This window comes from Scylla paramamosain, chromosome 10 (genome assembly GCF_035594125.1).
Source record: "Scylla paramamosain isolate STU-SP2022 chromosome 10, ASM3559412v1, whole genome shotgun sequence".
NCBI lineage: Eukaryota > Metazoa > Arthropoda > Malacostraca > Decapoda > Portunidae > Scylla > Scylla paramamosain.
The window spans coordinates 6,067,212-6,085,516 of NC_087160.1; the positions used below are offsets into that span (position 1 = coordinate 6,067,212).

The 18,305-nt window shown below is 37.3% G+C and overlaps 3 protein-coding genes across 4 annotated transcripts; 2 read left to right on the forward strand and 1 right to left on the reverse strand.

Annotated features, from left to right (window-relative positions):
* Positions 1–243: 243 nt before the first annotated feature.
* Positions 244–627, forward strand: LOC135104013 (uncharacterized). The gene has a single exon (XM_064010875.1). It carries the CDS (start codon positions 244–246, stop codon positions 625–627), a length of 384 nt encoding a protein of 127 aa, XP_063866945.1.
* A 327-nt stretch (positions 628–954) lies between these two features.
* LOC135104173 (protein ARV1-like) lies at positions 955–10,793 on the reverse strand. Of its 2 annotated transcripts, none has more exons than XM_064011272.1 (6): positions 10,597–10,793; positions 7,622–7,741; positions 7,298–7,460; positions 7,060–7,117; positions 4,781–4,935; positions 955–1,141 (listed from the first exon to the last, which is right to left on the reverse strand). In XM_064011272.1, exons 1-6 carry the CDS (start codon positions 10,696–10,698, stop codon positions 1,017–1,019), a joined length of 723 nt encoding a protein of 240 aa, XP_063867342.1. In that variant the 5' UTR covers positions 10,699–10,793; the 3' UTR covers positions 955–1,016. The 2 variants fall into 2 exon arrangements, with proteins under 2 accessions (XP_063867342.1, XP_063867343.1); XM_064011273.1 differs by having other exon boundaries at positions 7,298–7,448; positions 10,597–10,790.
* A 279-nt stretch (positions 10,794–11,072) lies between these two features.
* On the forward strand, positions 11,073–15,355 carry LOC135104176 (ATP synthase subunit g, mitochondrial-like). Its single transcript, XM_064011277.1, has 3 exons — positions 11,073–11,234; positions 13,847–14,007; positions 14,797–15,355. Exons 1-3 carry the CDS (start codon positions 11,195–11,197, stop codon positions 14,893–14,895), a joined length of 300 nt encoding a protein of 99 aa, XP_063867347.1. The 5' UTR covers positions 11,073–11,194; the 3' UTR covers positions 14,896–15,355.
* Positions 15,356–18,305: the final 2,950 nt, after the last annotated feature.

Genomic DNA, 18,305 nt, shown 5'->3' on the forward strand with positions numbered 1-18,305 from the left:
ATGGGAAACAAAAAGATTAAGAAAATGACAATGAAAAAGTACTTGGGAGTAACCGTATCCAATAATTTATCACTAGAGAAACACATAAATAGGATTATGGGTGAAACTTACAACCTTGTGAAGAACATAAAAGTAGCATTCAGATATCTAGATATGGAAATGATGAAAAAACTCATTTTAACTATGATATGCCTAAGGTTGGAATATGCAGCAACAGTATGATCACCAAGTACAAAAACTAATATGAAGAAATTGGAGAGGATTCAGAGGTCAGCAACAAAGTTGGTTCCAAGTCTCCAAGACTTATCATATGAAGAGACATTGAGAAGGTTGAATCTACAGACGGAACAACAGAGGGAGAGAGACCTGATTGTGGTGTATAGGATGATGAATGGATCAGAAAAAGTGGACCAGCAGGATCTGATAACATGGGATGTAAGAGATTCAAGAGGACATGAAAAGAAGTTGAAAAAGGCCACCTGTAGAAGAGATATTAAAAAGAGCAGCTTTCCCCAAAGAATAGTAGAGACATGGAATAGCTTGGAAAAAGGTGTAGTTCATGCAAGGTTCATTCAGGATTTCAAGGCCAAGTTGGATGATAGTAGATACAGAGATGGGACATCATGAACGTAGCTCCCCTTCCGACATACTACAACTGGGTAAATACATTGTATTAAAGGATTCTACAAGATGAACAGTGTACATGGGAAATGAAAGACATCAAATTTGCACGATGCAGTTACTGTCAGGCTATGATATATTGAGAAAATAAACATGTATTATAATGTTTCTAATAAACATTATTTATTTGTGTTGTTATGTAAGCTCCATGAACATGAAATTCATATATGAAGCTATGGTTACTGCATTACTATGGAAAAATTAAACATGTAACATGAAATTCATATATGAAGCTATGGTTACTGCATTACTTTGGAAAAATTAAACATGTCATAGGTAACTGTTTTATTGAGGATTAGCTCCCATGGTTTCAATATGAACCAACCTGGTGATTCTTACAAAGAATACTTTTCATACATGTCAATAAGATATGACTGGAGTATGTATGATGATGATGTGCTGATGATAGTGGCTGTGATGACCAGCAAGCTGCTCTCACACCTCCCAGTGTTCATAGCAGCTGTAGAAAAAATTCAGTAAATTTATAACACTTTCCTAATAAACCATTACAGTTTATGTAAATCATGTATTTTACAAAATCAAATGCTTCTTTTATGACTTGGTTATGCAGTAACAGGACAAACAAGGGTGACCACAACCCACTCTGGCCTTGGTGATCACCTTGGCCTGAATACTTGTCACAATCATGTTTCCACGAGTGCCCTGGCAGAGTTTCAATCAACTGAAACCCATCTTCAAATAAATATCTTAGTGTCTCCTACTGAAGCATATGTGAACATTAGCAACACTCATGGCTCCCAAGTCTGGTATACTCAAAGTAATGACTTCAAGTATCCTAAATATTGTCTCATCTCAAGTTGAATTCAAGATCCAAAGGCAAAGGTTTCAGTGATGATGTAATAATCTGCAAGGTATTTGGTGCCAGAAGGTCATTTCATAGAAGATACTGCATTGTTTGGGAAGATCATCTTATGATCCCTTCACTGACCATCCTGGTGAACTACCCTACAACTTTGCTATCCTCCACAACCTAGAGCAATTGGTGCAACACCCTACTCGTATTCCTGACCATCTTGGAGATATGACCAACATTCTTGACCTTTTCCTGACCTCTAATCCTTCTGCTTATGCTGTCACCCTTTCTTTTCTGTTGGTTTCCTCCAATCACAATCTCATATCGCTCCAATCCCTCCTCAGGATCCCCCTAAGCGAAGGTGCCTCTGGCGTTTTGCCTCTGCTAGTTGGGGGGACCTGAGGAGGTATTTTGCTGATTTTCCTTGGAATGACAACTGCTTCTGTGTCAGAGACCTGTCTTTGTGTGCTGAGCGCATAACAGAGGTGATAGTGTCTGGCATGGAGGCGTACATTCCTCACTCATTTTCTTATCCTAAACCTTCTAAACCTTGGTTTAACACAGCTTGTTCTCGTGCTATACGTGATAGAGAGGTGGGCCACAAAAGGTACTTAAGCCTTCCATCACCAGAATCTCATGCACTTTACATTTCTGCCTGGAACCATGCCAAGTCTGTTCTCTAACTAGCCAAAAACTCCTTCATTAACAGAAAGTGTCAAAACCTTTCAAGATCTAACTCCCCTCATGACTTCTGGCATCTAGCCAAAAATATCTCCAATAACTTTGCTTCTTCTTCTTTCCCTCCTCTGTTTCAACCAGATGGCACCACTGCTATCACATCTATTTCTAAAGCTGAACTCTTCGCTCAAATCTTTGCTAAAAACTCTACTTTGGATGATTCTGGGTTTGTTTCTCCCTCTCCTCCACCCTCTGACTACTTCATGCCACCTATTAAAATTCTTCGCAATGATGTTTTCCATGCCCTCGCTGGCCTAAACCCTCGGAAGGCTTATGGACCTGATGGGGTCCCTCCTATTGTTCTCCGAAACTGTGCCTCCGTGCTTGCACCCTGCCTAGTCAAACTCTTTCAGCTCTGTCTGTCAACATCTACCTTTCCTTCTTGCTGGAAGTTTGCCTACATTCATCCTGTTCCTAAAAAGGGTGACCGTTCTAATCCCTCAAACTATCATTCTATTGCTTTAATTTCCTGCCTATCTAAAGTTTTTGAATCTATCCTCAACAGGAAAATTCTTAAACATCTATCACTTCACAACCTTCTATCCGATCGCCAGTATGGGTTCTGTCAAGGACGCTCTACTGGTGATCTTCTGGCTTTCCTTACTGAGTCTTGGTCATCCTCTTTTACAGATTTTGGTGAAACTTTTGCTGTTGCCTTGGACATATCAAAAGCTTTTGATAGAGTCTGGCACAAAGCTTTCATTTCCAAACTACCCTCCTACGGCTTCTCTCCTTCTCTCTGTAACTTCATCTCAAGCTTCCTTTCTGACCATTCTATTGCTGCTGTGGTAGACGGTCATTGTTCTTCTCCTAAATCTATTAAGTGGTGTTCCTCAGGGTTCTGTCCTGTCACCCACTCTCTTCTTATTATCCATTAATGATCTTCTAAACCAAACTTCTTGTCCTATCCACTCCTACGCTGATGATACCACCCTGCACTTTTCCACGTCTTTACATAGACGTCCAACCTTTCAGGAGGTAAACATTTCACGCAGGGAAGCCACAGAACGCCTGACTTCTGATCTTTCTAAAATTTCTGATTGGGGCAGAGCAAACTTGGTATTGTTCAATGCCTCAAAAACTCAACTCCTCCATCTATCAACTCAACACAACCTTCCAGACAACTATCCCCTCTTCTTCAATGACACTCAACTGTCCCACTCTTCTACACTGAACATCCTTGGTCTGTCCTTTACTTATAATCTGAACTGGAAACTTCACATCTCATCTCTAGCTAAAACAGCTTCTATGAAGTTAGGCACTCTGAGACGTCTCCGCCAGTTTTTCTCACCCCCCATCTACTCACTCTGTACAAGGGCCTTATCCGTCCATGTATGGAGTATGCTTCACATGTCTGGGGCGGTTCCACTCATACTGCTCTTCTAGACAGGGTGAAATCAAAAGTTTTTCGTCTCATCAACTCCTCTCCTCTAACTGACTGTCTTCAGCCTCTCTCTGTCACCGCCGCAATGTTGCATCTCTAGCTGTCTTCTACCGCTATTTTCATGCTAGCTGCTCTTCTGATCTTGCTAACTGCCTGCCTCCCCTCCTCCCGTGGCCTCGCTGCATAAGACTTTCTTCTTTCTCTCATCCCTATTTTGTCCACCTCTCTAATGCAAGAGTTAACCAGTATTCTCATTCATTCATCCCTTTCTCTGGTAAACTCTGGAACTCCCTGCCTGCTTCTGTATTTCCACCTTCCTATGACTTGAATTCCTTCAAGCAGGAGGTTTCAAGACACTTATTCATCAATTTTTTGACCACTGCTTTGACCCTTTTATGGGAGTGGCATTTCAGTGGGCATTTTTTTTTTATTGGATTTTTGCTGCCCTTGGCCAGTGTCCTTCCTACATTAAAAAAAAAAAAAAAAGACACTAGACCACATTTGTGGCACTAAGCACATTATGGTACATGGGTTTTATTCTTTCTCAGAAAAGCTTGACAGGGACTTGATTCTTATAAGAAGCCTTTGGATTTCCTTAGCTATTACAAGATCTATCACAACACAGCTCTGGGCATTATTACTCTTATATCTTACATTCTGAGGCATACATACTGGAATTATTTTTTCCTATGTATTGTTTTGAAAAATTTTCTGATACAAATAATAAAAATCTAGTAAAAAAAAAAAAATAGAGTAAAAGTCTATCTGGTAGTAGTTGGTCTCTTTCACAAATGAGGGTTTATGTCTACTAACATGCTGTTTGCCATCTTTCTTATTCTTTTCCTGAGGATGCATGTCCATTATTCCTATTCTTCAAGTATCAATGGGAATTCACTGGCACAGCATTGATTTTTTTCCTAGAAGTATCAGTTTCTATGGATGGTGGCAAATAGCACCCAGCTTATCTCAGTTGTGGTTAAGTAGAACTGTTATGGCCATCCTTCTGGGGGAGCTCTTACAAGGCGTCATTTATAGTTATACATGCACACAGATAATAAAAATAAGCTTTTGGACATGCACCATTCTTTTTACTTGATAACAGTAACACAATACATGTCAGCTTTCCAGTGCTATGAGGACATATATATCCAATGAAAACTCACCTCTGGTGCTTTGTATGGTAGAGATGATGATGAAGACAAGAACAAGGCCCTGGAAGATCAGACTTGGGCTTTGGTACCAAATGATGGCTGCAACATTAGCAAGTCTTCCATACTGACCTAGAAGCAGTCCATTGTAAAGAGAAGATAATTCAATCCTGAAAAAAAAAAATAAATAAATAAAATAAATAAATAAATGAAAAATAATAATAAATAAGTAAATAAATAATAATAATAAATAAATGAATAAATAAAAACAAAAGTATATATAAATAAATAAAGCAATAATAAATAAATAAAATAAATAAATAAACAAAATAAATAATAATCATAAATATGTAATAATAATCAATTAATAATAAATAAAAATAGGTAAATGAAAAAAAAAAATAATGAACAAAAAAAATAAGTAACTGATTTGACAATATAAAAGTATACTGTATATTACCATGTATACAAATTAAATATATATTCAAGGAGGCACATCATACAATCTACTAATCTACTGTCCAGAAAAATATTTTCTCTTTTTAGATGTATACTTTAGGAAAGCTGTGATGAAAGTATAATGAGTCTATTTGCAATCAAGCTGACATGTCCATGATGGAGGGCTGCCAAAATAAGCTGCCTCCATCCACAGTACACAAGTTGTAGAAAGCTTAAATAGACTCCAAAGATCAGAGTCCAAGAAACAGACTAGGGATAACTATGGTGTGGCACTGAGGACAATATAATCCTACCTAGGTACTCTGCCACTCTACCTCTTAACTCAGTATTTTGGATTTACAAGATTCACCCTCAAACTACCGTCCTATTGCTTTAATTTCCTGCTTATCTAAAGTTTTTGAATCTATCCTCAACAGGAAGATTCTTAAACATCTATCACTTCACAACCTTCTATCTGATCGCCAGTATGGGTTCCGTCAAGGCCGCTCTACTGGTGATCTTCTGGCTTTCCTTACTGAGTCTTGGTCATCCTCTTTTAGAGATTTTGGTGAAACTTTTGCTGTTGCCTTGGACATATCAAAAGCCTTTGATAGAGTCTGGCAAAAAGCTTTGATTTCCAAACTACCCTCCTACGGTTTCTATCCTTCTCTCTGTAACTTCATCTCAAGTTTCCTTTCTGACTGTTCTATTGCTGCTGTGGTAGACGGTCACTGTTCTTCTCCTAAATCTATTAACAGTGGTGTTCCTCAGGGTTCTGTCCTGTCACCCACTCTCTTCTTATTATTCATTAATGATCTTCTAATCCAAACTTCTTGTCCTATCCACTCCTACGCTGATGATACCACCCTGCACTTTTCCATGTCTTTTCATAGACGTCCAACCCTTCAGGAGGTAAACATTTCGCGCAGGGAAGCCACAGAACGCCTGACTTCTGATCTTTCTAAAATTTCTGATTGGGGCAGAGCAAACTTGGTATTGTTCAATGCCTCAAAAACTCAATTCCTCCATCTATCAACATGACACAACCATCCAGACAACTATCCCCTCTTCTTCAATGACACTCAACTGTCCCCCTCTTCTACACTGAACATCCTCGGTCTGTCCTTTACTTATAATCTGAACTGGAAACTTCACATCTCATCTCTAGCTAAAACAGCTTCTATGAAGTTAGGTGTTCTAAGGCGTCTCCGCCAGTTTTTCTCACCCTCCCAGCTGCTAACTCTGTACAAGGGCCTTATCCGTCCATGTATGGAGTATGCTTCACATGTCTGGGGGGGTTCCACTCATACTGCTCTTCTAGACAGGGTGGAATCAAAAGCTTTTCGTCTCATCAACTCCTCTCCTCTAACTGACTGTCTTCAGCCTCTCTCTCACCGCCGCAATGTTGCATATCTAGCTGTCTTCTACCGCTATTTTCATGCTAACTGCTCTTCTGATCTTGCTAACTGCATGCCTCCCCTCCTTCCGCGGCCTCGCTGCACAAGACTTTCTTCTTTCTCTCACCCCTATTCTGTCCACCTCTCTAATGCAAGAGTTAACCAGTATTCTCAATCATTCATCCCTTTCTCTGGTAAACTCTGGAACTCCCTGCCTGCTTCTGTATTTCCACCTTCCTATGACTTGGATTCCTTCAAGAGGGAGGTTTCAAGACACTTGTCCACCAATTTTTGACCACTGCTTTGACCCTTTTATGGGACTGGCATTTCAGTGGGCATTTTTTTATTAGATTTTTGTTGCCCTTGGCCAGTATCCTTCCTACATAAAAAAATAAATAAATAAAATAAAATAAAATAGGTTTAATGTAAAGAGCTCCTGCATGTACAGTACTTACCTACCTGTCACGAAACCTGATCCATGAGTACAGCATAATTATTGCTCCAAAGACACCAAATTCTGAAAGAGAAATGAAATGAAGAATGCAGTTTTGGAATATGTATATATATTATGGATGGATGATCAGCTTTATAAATCAAAACCAAAACTGTTACATGTGAGTCTGCTTCTTTGGAGATTAGCAACAAATAAAACTTAACTAGCCTGCATTTCAAGAATAATGAATGCATGACAGCTTACCAACTGCAGTTAACAAGCACATTATGTACAAGTAGACTTCATTATCCTTGATCCCTGTGGCTGGGGCGAAGGTATGGGTAAGGGTGGACCAGCGAACATAGCCCTCACTCAGTAACAGGGATACTGCAAGCTTCACATAAAACTGGGGTTCCTGGAAGAAATACTTGATGATAGAAGAGAAGAATGGATCACATCCACCTTCTGCATTTAGAAGAAATCAACTTCTCACTGTTTTTGTAACTGAGAATAGTGTTCTTCATTCAATCATGACAAAAAACATCATGTATGTGAATGCACTAAAAAATAATAGAGTACAATACTCACAAAATTGTCTGCATTGAATAATATGTGCCTGTATACTGCAATGTCCTGAAGCAGCATGTCCATGAAGATGATGCTCTTCTCACACTCCACATACCGATCCACTGTCTGGCCACATGAGGGCTGCAATCATGGTAATACTTTGTCACTGAGGTGAGATAAAAATATGCTTTAATGAGTCTGATACCTTGATGAAACTGCATTTGCAGGATGCAAATGCAACTAGAAGGTACTTGAAACTTTTAAATAATGAGTTTTTTAATGTAAGGGGGTGCTTGCCAAGGGCAGCAAAAAAAAAATAAAATAAAAAAAAATAAAAATAAATAAATAAAATAAATAAATAAATAAATAAATAAATAAATAAATAAAATTAATAAAGAAAATAAATAAATAAATAAATAAATAAATAAATAGATAAATGAATAAATAAATAAATAAAATAATAAAATAAATAAAGGCCCACTGAGCTGCCAATCACCAAACAGAGGTTAGAAACAATTACTAAAAATTGAAGTATGTGTCTTAAACCTCCCTCTTGAAAGAGTTGAAGTCATAGGAAGGAGGAAATAAAGACGCAGACAAAGAGTTTACCAGAAAAACATGCGAAGAGCTGAGAATACTGGTTAACTTTGCATTCAAGAGTTGGACAGAAAGACTGCAAGAAAATAGAAAGTATTATGCAGTGAGGCCACAGGAGGAGGGAGGTATACAGTTGCAGTTAGTGTGAAAATAGTGGGTGAAGTAAATGTATTTTTATGAAATAGTTAAGTATGTAAAAGACTGATGAGTCCATCAAACAACCTCTTACTTTAATAACTCCTTTAATGAAATACATATGGTTTTCATTGAGTAAATTCTTTGTGTATCTTTCTATGTTCATTCTTTGAACTATATTCTCCTAAATTTTGGTTTTCCATATACTAATTTATCTTTGTTTTATAGGTTCAATGTTCCCTCAATGTTTGACTGATACATATTTAATGTAATTCTATATAATTAATCCTCAACATATCCCAATCAGCATCCCGTTTTACTTTCTGCCTTATCATTTCATATGAATAACCATCCTTATGTGACAGAGGGTACTCAGCTAGGCCACACCTAGTGGCTGGGATTTAATACTACCACTATTTTCCCTGCATGTCATCAAAGATGATTTAAGGGAAGAGACTGAGGGAACTCTTTCCTATGTACTTTTACTCCCTTAGGGAATCTCAGCCTAATATACAGGTAAATAAATATTTATACATTTTATTTCAGTAACCCTTTTGACTCTTTCTCTGGCCTTCTGTTGAGCAGGCTTTTTTCTTTAGTTCTCTTTTTTCAGCCTTTTTTTTTTTTTTTCCTTAGCCAGTTTCCTGACATGAAAAGACTACATTTGTGCAATCCCTTACAATTATCATTTGAGTTCCTCAGGTTTACCAATCTCACTCTTCAGACAAATATGTAGCCCCACCTATTCCTTCCTCTTAACCTGGCATGCCTAATGTTGCTGCTGGGCAGACCTGGCTTTATCATTGTCACTGGAGGTACAAAGACCCAAGAAATTATTTAAGGATCTAACGATCATTAAGGTCCTTATGTCTAAGGCACTGCTGTACTTTATTCTCTTGGTCAAGGGTCTGATCTCAGGCAAGGGCTTCTTATCAATTCCTCAGTATTTATAGGAAGTGCCCAAATGAGCCACTACACTATCAGATGATATAATATGGTTCTACTGTATTGATATCAAGAAATTTTGGAAGCATCTCTTCACCAGCACTGTACAAGTAGTGCAGAGTCTGGGACAGTTAGTCAATTGTTATTATTTTTTGTTTTTTTATGAAGTCTTTAGCTAATTTATTTCTCTTGATCACACAGCAAAGAGGATATACAGGTTAAGATAGCCAATGGGGATTAAAAGATAAGCTAATACATGTATCCAGATTGAATTACTGCAAATGACCCAGTGTTGCAGGAATTAGTGTGTTTGACTTGCAACCAAGAGATCATAGATTTCAATTGCTGGTCGGGTGGAGATAATTTGGATTGTCTATTTTCACACTGCAGCCTTGTAGAAGACAGGTATGAATGTTCCTTGAGATGTGACATTGAGGACAAACAACTTTGCCCAAGTGTCCTAAGCGTGTTTAGTGTGGTAGCTATATGGGCTAGAATAGGTGGATCACCTGAAGATCCACCACCCCAGCCGCACTCGGGGTGGCAGATCTTCAGGTGAGACAATCTGGGGTGGCGGATCTTCAGGTGATCCCATACTTTTAATGAAGTAAACTTTTTTTCTGCATTTTTTATATCCACTCAGTTTTTTAATGCGTTCATGTTGTTAGGTTAGGTTAGGTTAGGTTAGGCTAACCTAACCTAACCTAACCAAGTGAGAGAGTCTGGGGTGGTGGATCTTCAGGTGAGACAATCTGGTGTGGCGGATCTTCAGGTGAGACAATCTGGGGTGGCGGATCTTCAGGTGATCCCTGTGGGGTGGCGGATCTTCAGGTGATCCGAATAGGTGGTGGTGGTGGTGGTGGTGGTGATGTTGATAATGATGATAATGATGATGATGATGCCTGACAGTTGATGAGGGTATAGTATTCCCTACAATGATTTGGATATCATTTAAACCTTATTTTAAAGTAATTGGCTTTTTTATATAACTTACCATCTTTTAATTATTGTTTAAAACCTCATTTAAATAAAGGAGTGCTATCTTGAGTAATAAAACTCCAGACTTTGTGGGATATCACAGCACACTGGGAGAGCTTTGTAACAGAGCTGGTCCAAAATATGTTCAATTTATACTAAGAATGGCAGTGTAACAAAAGTCTTTGGGACAAATTAAACACCTTTGAATTCAGCACAAGTAAATAAACTGATATTGCAATGTAAATACTGTTTATATCAGATAATTCATTCCATTTTAAAGCAAAATAAACAAAATCTTATCCATCACATTAGAAACTAGTGATCTGAAGCACAGCACTCACACACTCCAGAAGCTTGATGAAATCTCCATCACTCTTCTTGAATAACGCCTTCGCTGGGGTGAGACAAGTAATACACCTAGGTCGCCTAGTCCTAGCCCTCATGTTGAAAGTTTAAAGGGTCTGCGCCGCCCCGCCCCGCTCAGCTGGCCCCTGGCTGGCCCGCGCCGCTAGTCGCAAATCTGTAGATTGTGCCTCAGAATGTTTGGGTAAGTGAAGTGTTAATATTCTAGTTTTGCTATTTTATTTGTTTCTAATTCATACTGATAATACATATATGCATTGTAGTTATTTCTTTATTTTCTTTCTTTATTTATTTATTTTCATTTTTATTTATTTATTTTTTTTCGTTTCCACCTCAGTTTAGTGAGTCTAACCGTCCCTGTTCTTAAGCGACTCAACTATACTTTGCATTCATTCATTGTTTTTGCAGGTGTCAGAGACAGCAATAGCTTTGGTCTATTCATCTTTGCAGGTGAAAAAAAAAAATCAAATTATACAATATTGGCAACCAGTGTGCGCCCTCCGCTGCGCACTGCCCTGCCTCAGTCCACCGGCGGCCAGACGGCGACACTCAGCTGACTCCATCTCCACCGCCATTATGAGCAAGCTGATCGCTAGAATCCCGGTATTGGCCAAATGTAAGTCAACTAAAAGACGCCCTGATGCCCCCTTGATGTGTTGTAGATCCACGGATGGGGTAGGCAGTGGGGACACTGCCTTCACCACAGCTAGGCACGGCAGCGGCACCCCCGGTGGACGGTAGCCTGCTATTTTGATGTTGCTGCTACATTGTTTTGATTATTATTATTAATATTTATTTTTTTTTTTTTGTGTGATTTTGTAGGTCATCGTCGCAGGAAAAATGTGGATCCTCACGTTGGTCAGAAATGGGGATTCAGGCAGGGTTGTGGTGGTGGCCGCCCTGCCTAGCCTGCCTCAGCCTAGACTGGGTGTTGTGGTCTGCTTGCCCTCAGTGATAGATTGTCGAACACAGCGGGTGGCAAGAGTGACAATAAATCTTACATCAGTATGCCAAAAAATAGGAAGTCGACATAATTCTCAAAGTCAATTGTAGAAAAGCAAGTCGGATATTCAATGTACCTCGTCTTCTAAGTCCTAAAGATTTATTTGATTCACCATGTAAATTTCGTCATTCAGAGAATGATTATGGTTAAACAAGTGAATTTAAAAGCAAAGGTAACATTAAATTTCTGGTAAAGCGTCAATGTGGGGTCCCTGGCCGGCTGGGCAGTGTCCGGCAGGTCTGAGTTGTCCGTTGTTTATTTTCCTTGCAGCATTACCCCCCCCCCCCTCTCTCTCTCTCTCTCTCTCTCTCTCTCTCTCTCTCTGTTTTGTTTTTTGATGTTGTTAACTAAATGGCATCATTCCACTGTTTGGATTAAGTGAGTATTGATATATATTTTCTCTCACCTATAATATTTATTTTTATTCTACACACACACACACACACACACACACACACACACACACACACACACACACACACATATGGAGGTCCAAGAGTCATGTCTCAAGTAGGTAAGTTAGGTTGGGTTTTTAAATTTAAATAAATGGAGTTCAAATGGGGTGTTGTAAGTGGCAGATTCAGTTATCACAATAATTGAAAGCTTTACCCCTCTTAATGTTATATAGTGTGTCTTCACTTACTCCACCCAAAAACCACACTTATGCCAGAAGCAGGCTCCTATCAACATTGTTACCCCCAAAGCTTGTTGTGCTTTATGAAAGAGATGAAGAAAACTGGAACTGTCACATGAGACTGCAGATTTACCAATATATTTTTATCCTGATAAATTTTGATGTTTTGAGTTTATATATATATATATATATATATATATATATATATATATATATATATATATATATATATATATATATATATTGGAAAATCTTTCAAAAGTAATTTCCCATGGAAAATCATTATATCCTTGAAACCTTGTTTTATAAACCTAAAAGTTTAGAAATCATTAGACTTTGTCAATGAGGGTGGGGTCTGTAACTTGTAATACCGTGTCTAAACTATTATGTAATATTCAACTGCTGCCACACAGTTCTCTGACCATTCCCTAACAAAACTCTCTCTCTCTCTCTCTCTCTCTCTCTCTCTCTCTCTCTCTCTCTCTCTCTCTCTCTCTCTCTCTCTCTCTCTCTCTCTCTCTCTCTCTCTCTCTCTCTCTCTCTCTCTCTCTCTCTCTATGTGTGTGTGTGTATATATATATTATATATATATATATATATATATATATATATATATATATATATATATATATATATATATATATATATATATATATATATATATATATATATATATATATATATATATAATCAGCTTTATGTTTTGAATGATTTAGTATTCATTTTCACTGCAAATCCACATGCTTCTTGTAAAACAAACTGGAAACCCTATGGGAATGCAGGAATTTTGGTTGGTGGTGATGAAATACAGCTACCATGTTACAGTCTTAATCCTGAATAGCCATCTCCTATGTAATTGTTGTATGGTAATCTAATTCCCACAAAGTTAAATCATGGTCTGATGCTTATGGACATTTTTCATATTAAATTGAATATAACCAAAGTAATCTAAGTGGTGGGCTACTACTATGAATACTTGCACTTTAACATTCAGAATTTCTTGTCACACTATTCCCAAATTTGCTGAACTAATTTAACCATTGTAATATTTGGAATGAGCTGCATTATGAAATATGAGTAAGGAGGATGTGGCTTGCTGTAATTACACCTTGGATTTTTCTTATGAATGAACCAAGTAAACCATGCTATACCTCAACTTCCTGGTAACTTACTGATCTTTATTTTGGAAAGTGCTGCTCAAAAGTAGGGATTGAATGTTTAACTATTGTGGGAAAATTCTGATAAGGTCTAGTGGAGTACAGAGAGAACAATGATATAAAGTGAGCTGCAGTGGAACATTTATAGTTGGTTTGTTGTGATATTTTATTCCTTGATGGAACTTATGTCTGACAGTCTTTCATTGTGTCATGAAACACTCTTGTCTTGTAAGCCCATTCAATGAGTTCATTATAGCAGCACCGTAACTTATAGAAAAAAATATATACATATTGAAGGACCAAATTATTGTTTAAAATTATTTACGTTTAATGAAGTGTAATAATTCTTCATTCATCTTATGAAAGTATGATACCAATTTGTTAGCTTTCAAAGGTTAATATTTTATTGATTGATCCACTGTTTTATCTTACAGCGGCCGTGGATTCTGCCACACCAAAATTGAACACATTTATGCGATACGCCAAAGTGGAGTTGGTACCACCCACACCAGCTGAGGTTGGCGGTGTTGCCCAGGGATTCAACAATATTATGAAGAGTGCACAGACTGGTGCCTGGAAGAACATTCCTGTTAAGGTGAGGCTGCAAATCCTATAGGTTGATGAATACTGCTGCTTTTTTCTTAGGAATCAAAGCTTGTCATAATTGTTTACTGATGTATTGGTGAAGTGCAGTGATGATAATTATGAACAGTGAATGCTTTGCTGTCATTAGAATATTGATTCTCTTGCACCACCCTTTGTAGCATTATAATCAAATGATTGCTTAGTAGATCTTCACACACCAAACAATAAAGGTTCTAGAGAGTTTTGAGGCTCAGGTTAAGTCTCTTTATTGCTCACCACTAGCTTCAGGATGAATAGTTTATGATTTTATATGATTGAAAATTAATAACCAGATTGGACAAACATGAATGGATTACATGTACTCAGCTATTAACTGCTTCGACACACTGTCTGGGCAAACATGAATGGATTACATATACTTGGCTTTAACCGCTTCAACATGCTGTCTATGGTTATTCAATACAGAAGCACAGATAAAAGAGGATCTAACAGAGCCATGATATAAACAAAATCCTAATGATTAGTGATCCGAATAGAACATAGGCAAAATCCTTGTGATTAGTGATCAGGATGGATAGTATGTTCAAGTTTGATAGATTAGAAAAAAATAGAAAAGCATGAATTCTTAAATTCTTACATACCTGGGATAAAGTATCACTATGGGCTACTAAAGGATGTAGATAGATATCTTTTATACTGGAGTTTCACATACAGACCTTGTGGTTTTGTGCTGCTTCCTTTATTTTGTCATGTTCTTTGGCTTGTGTTCTTATTTCTTACTATAACATCTGCTTTTCAGGATGCCTGGCGTAATGTACTTGTGACCACTGAAGTCCTGTGTTGGTTCTTCATTGGCGAGTGTATTGGAAAGGGTACATTTGTTGGATACCAGGTTTAGATTTGATGATGCATCTTTAGTAAACTGTTTGTATGTATTTATAGACAGAACCATCACTTGTAAAAATTGCTATGAATATATGAATTTTATGATTTCATGTTTGTATCTTAAAAAAAAAAAAAAAACCTGTGTAAATATCTTATACATTTCAGTTTTGTGAATTCTGAAATGCATGATCCCCAAAGAAATGCAGAATATCAATAGCACTGTGAAGCAGAGACTGAAAATCCAATATATGAGAGTCTGTAATAAAGGAGTCCTGTTTTGGCACAGCTTTAGCTATCTGTTACATGTTATCAGTCAAGGACAGTGCCATTTGGTTTGATGCACACTTCAGAATAATTCTTTGAGAATAGCTACATGCAGTCTACTGGTAATGTGGTAATGCTCATGTTGGCACGCTGTTACCTGTAGTATGTACTGTCTACTAGATTGATAGAAAAAAAAATTTTTCCTAAAAGTTGTTGTCATTGACATTACTTGCTATGTGGATGACATGGACTGAATTAGGACTGTGAATTCTACCATGTTGGTATAGTTACGAAAGAGAACGTATTCCACATTTATTACACGGTGAAAATAAATTATGGGTTGAGATGGTTTAATTATAAGTAAAGACTGCATTAAAAAGAAAGAAAAAAAACAAATGAAACATCTGTTACAATTGAAAAGTTAAGTAAATGCAAAAAGGTTGATTAGGCCTAATCTAAGGTCTCTGTTTCTTTGAACAACTTGCCAGACTGGTGCTTCCTAGTCTTTCATATCACCATAATGTTGAAAGCCTTGGTTCATATTTTCATGTGGCAGCTGATAAACTACTACTAGGTAACAAAGGTAAAATTATATGATAGGTTAATCTAGTCCCTATGCTGGACATTTTTCTTAGAAGGGCACTCCATTGATGAACAGAAGGATCAAGGTGAAATGAAAAATGAAAGATTAGTCGAGAATAAAGAAATTAACAAGCTGAAAGAATTTGAAGAGAGTAGTTTGGAAATGGCATAATTACCTAAAGTTTAATTTAAACTATGAGTTTCCATCCACCACATAAAGTGTGTATTTTAAAACATTGGAGAAAATAATCAAGCCACAAATGTTAGTGCATTGGATTAGCATATAGTAAGAACACACACAGACACACACACATGTATTTACCTAGTTGTGGTTTACAGGAGAGGAGTAACCTCATAGCATCCCATCCCAGTATCTATCTAGTTTAGTCTTAAAAGCACCGATAGTTTCGGCATTTTACGTCTTCACTGAGATCATTCCATTTGTTCACACTTCTATGAGGTACACTACTTAATGTCTCTTCTACAGTTAACTTTCTTCAACTTATTGCCCCCTAGTACTCACTGAGTCTAAATTTATATAACCTTTGTCCACATTTTCCATACCATTTATCATTCTATAAATGTGTATTAAATCTCTCTTTCTCTTATTTTCAAGGGTAGGAATTTCCAACATTCTTAATCTCTCTTCATAGGTCGACTTAACTCCGGAACCATCTTAGTGACTGCTCTTTGTACTCTTTCTAATTTTATAATATTCCTCTTTGTATGAGGAATGTGTGTGTGTGTGTGTGTAATATATATATATATATATATATATATATATATATATATATATATATATATATATATATATATATATATATATATATACACACACACACACACACACACACACACTTTAATGCTCCTTGTGACATGTTTACAATTGATCAGCTGATCGCGGGCCCTTTAAGGAGAGGCGAACATTCCTCTTTTCAGTGGTAGTGTGTGTTATCTAGATTGTTTTAAGTGATTGTCAGTTACGGAAACTGTTTAGATGTACTTCCTTGAACAGAGAAGTATTGGGAGGTTTGCTGACAAACCACAGACTTGCACAGCTGGTAGTGAGAATAAGTGTGTGAATACATAGTAGCAGATATATCAAATCTAATACTAAACGTGTCCTATGTGTTAAGACTATTCATTGATTGTGGATAATGGACAGAAGCATCGATACTGCAGGTAAGGTTAAAGATGATCGCATCAGTATACGGTAGCAAAAGTTGAGATAAGTAAGTTCGATTGACACAGTGCAGTCAGTATAATCTTTACCAGTGGCTAGCTGGGCTGTACCCAGAAACGTATCCATCATCCTTGGCTGTGTCCGAGGAAGCTAAAGACTTGACTTTCCAGGTTCCTTGATTGGATCTAACGAATGTGTAGGATATAATTGAGGAAGTCTCTCTCTCTCTCTCTCTCTCTCTCTCTCTCGTCCATGTCTGGAGGACTTTTCTTGTAAAATTTATAATTGTATGAAGATATTAGATGCTCCATTTCACCGTCGTGCTGCGCTCTACGGAGTCTTCCTCGATGATGTTGGTTGTGATGCATGTTACCAGGCAAGTCATAACACTGGTAGTCTTAAAGTCTTTTCTTGAATATTGCAGATTTTTCAGTATTCTGGATAACTTTCACTAGCCTGTTATTTAATGTTAATGTGGCTATAGGTCAGTTTTCGTAAGAAAAAAAAAGTGCCAACAGAGCACAGGAAAGGTACTTTTTCCCGTTTCTTACGGGTTTTCATTTTTTTTTATTAATTCCCAGTATTTTGTATGTGTACCACAAAGAGTCGCCATTTTTAAAGCTTGCGATGCTATTTTTTATTATAATAAAAAGGTACAAACAGAGCTCAGTGGAGATAACGCTACATTTCCTTTTTACTTACCTTGCGTGTATGATGTAAAAAAAAAAATATGTTTGCTGGTTGTTTTTTTTTTTGACGTAAAATGTTCGGGCGTGATTTTATGGGGAAAAATAATGTCCTCCAGGCACATCTCGAAATGAAAATATTCCATCCAGCCTCATTTTCGAGGGAGGAGCACGATTATGACGGGGGTAATGTCTTCCAGCACGTTTTGGAGAAAATACCTCATAGTTGCGCTTATAAATTGTAGTACGTTTTTTTTTGAGGCAAGAGCATTCCTGTAGACACGATTCTTTGAGTTGTTTAGCCTTGATTATGTCATCAAAGAAAAAAAAAAAAATAGGCAACCCACAGGTATTCTGGGGAAAATCATCTACATACAGTACATATCCTCAAGAGAGTAAGTGCCTTCCATGCAATAGCAATTTGGTGAAACTGTCATATATATATATATATATATATATATATATATATATATATATATATATATATATATATATATATATATATATATATATATATATATAAAGCCCTCAGATATGTTACTGAGATGTTCCCCAGGCACGTTCAAGTCAACTCACTGGCCTCCTGGAAAAAAAAAATAAATGTATTTTCCTCACCAATCCCTCTTCCCCCCCATCCTTTTTTTTTTTTTCCTCAGTTTCTTTCTTTGTCCATTTGTTGATGGACTTCCTGATTGACCATTGACACCA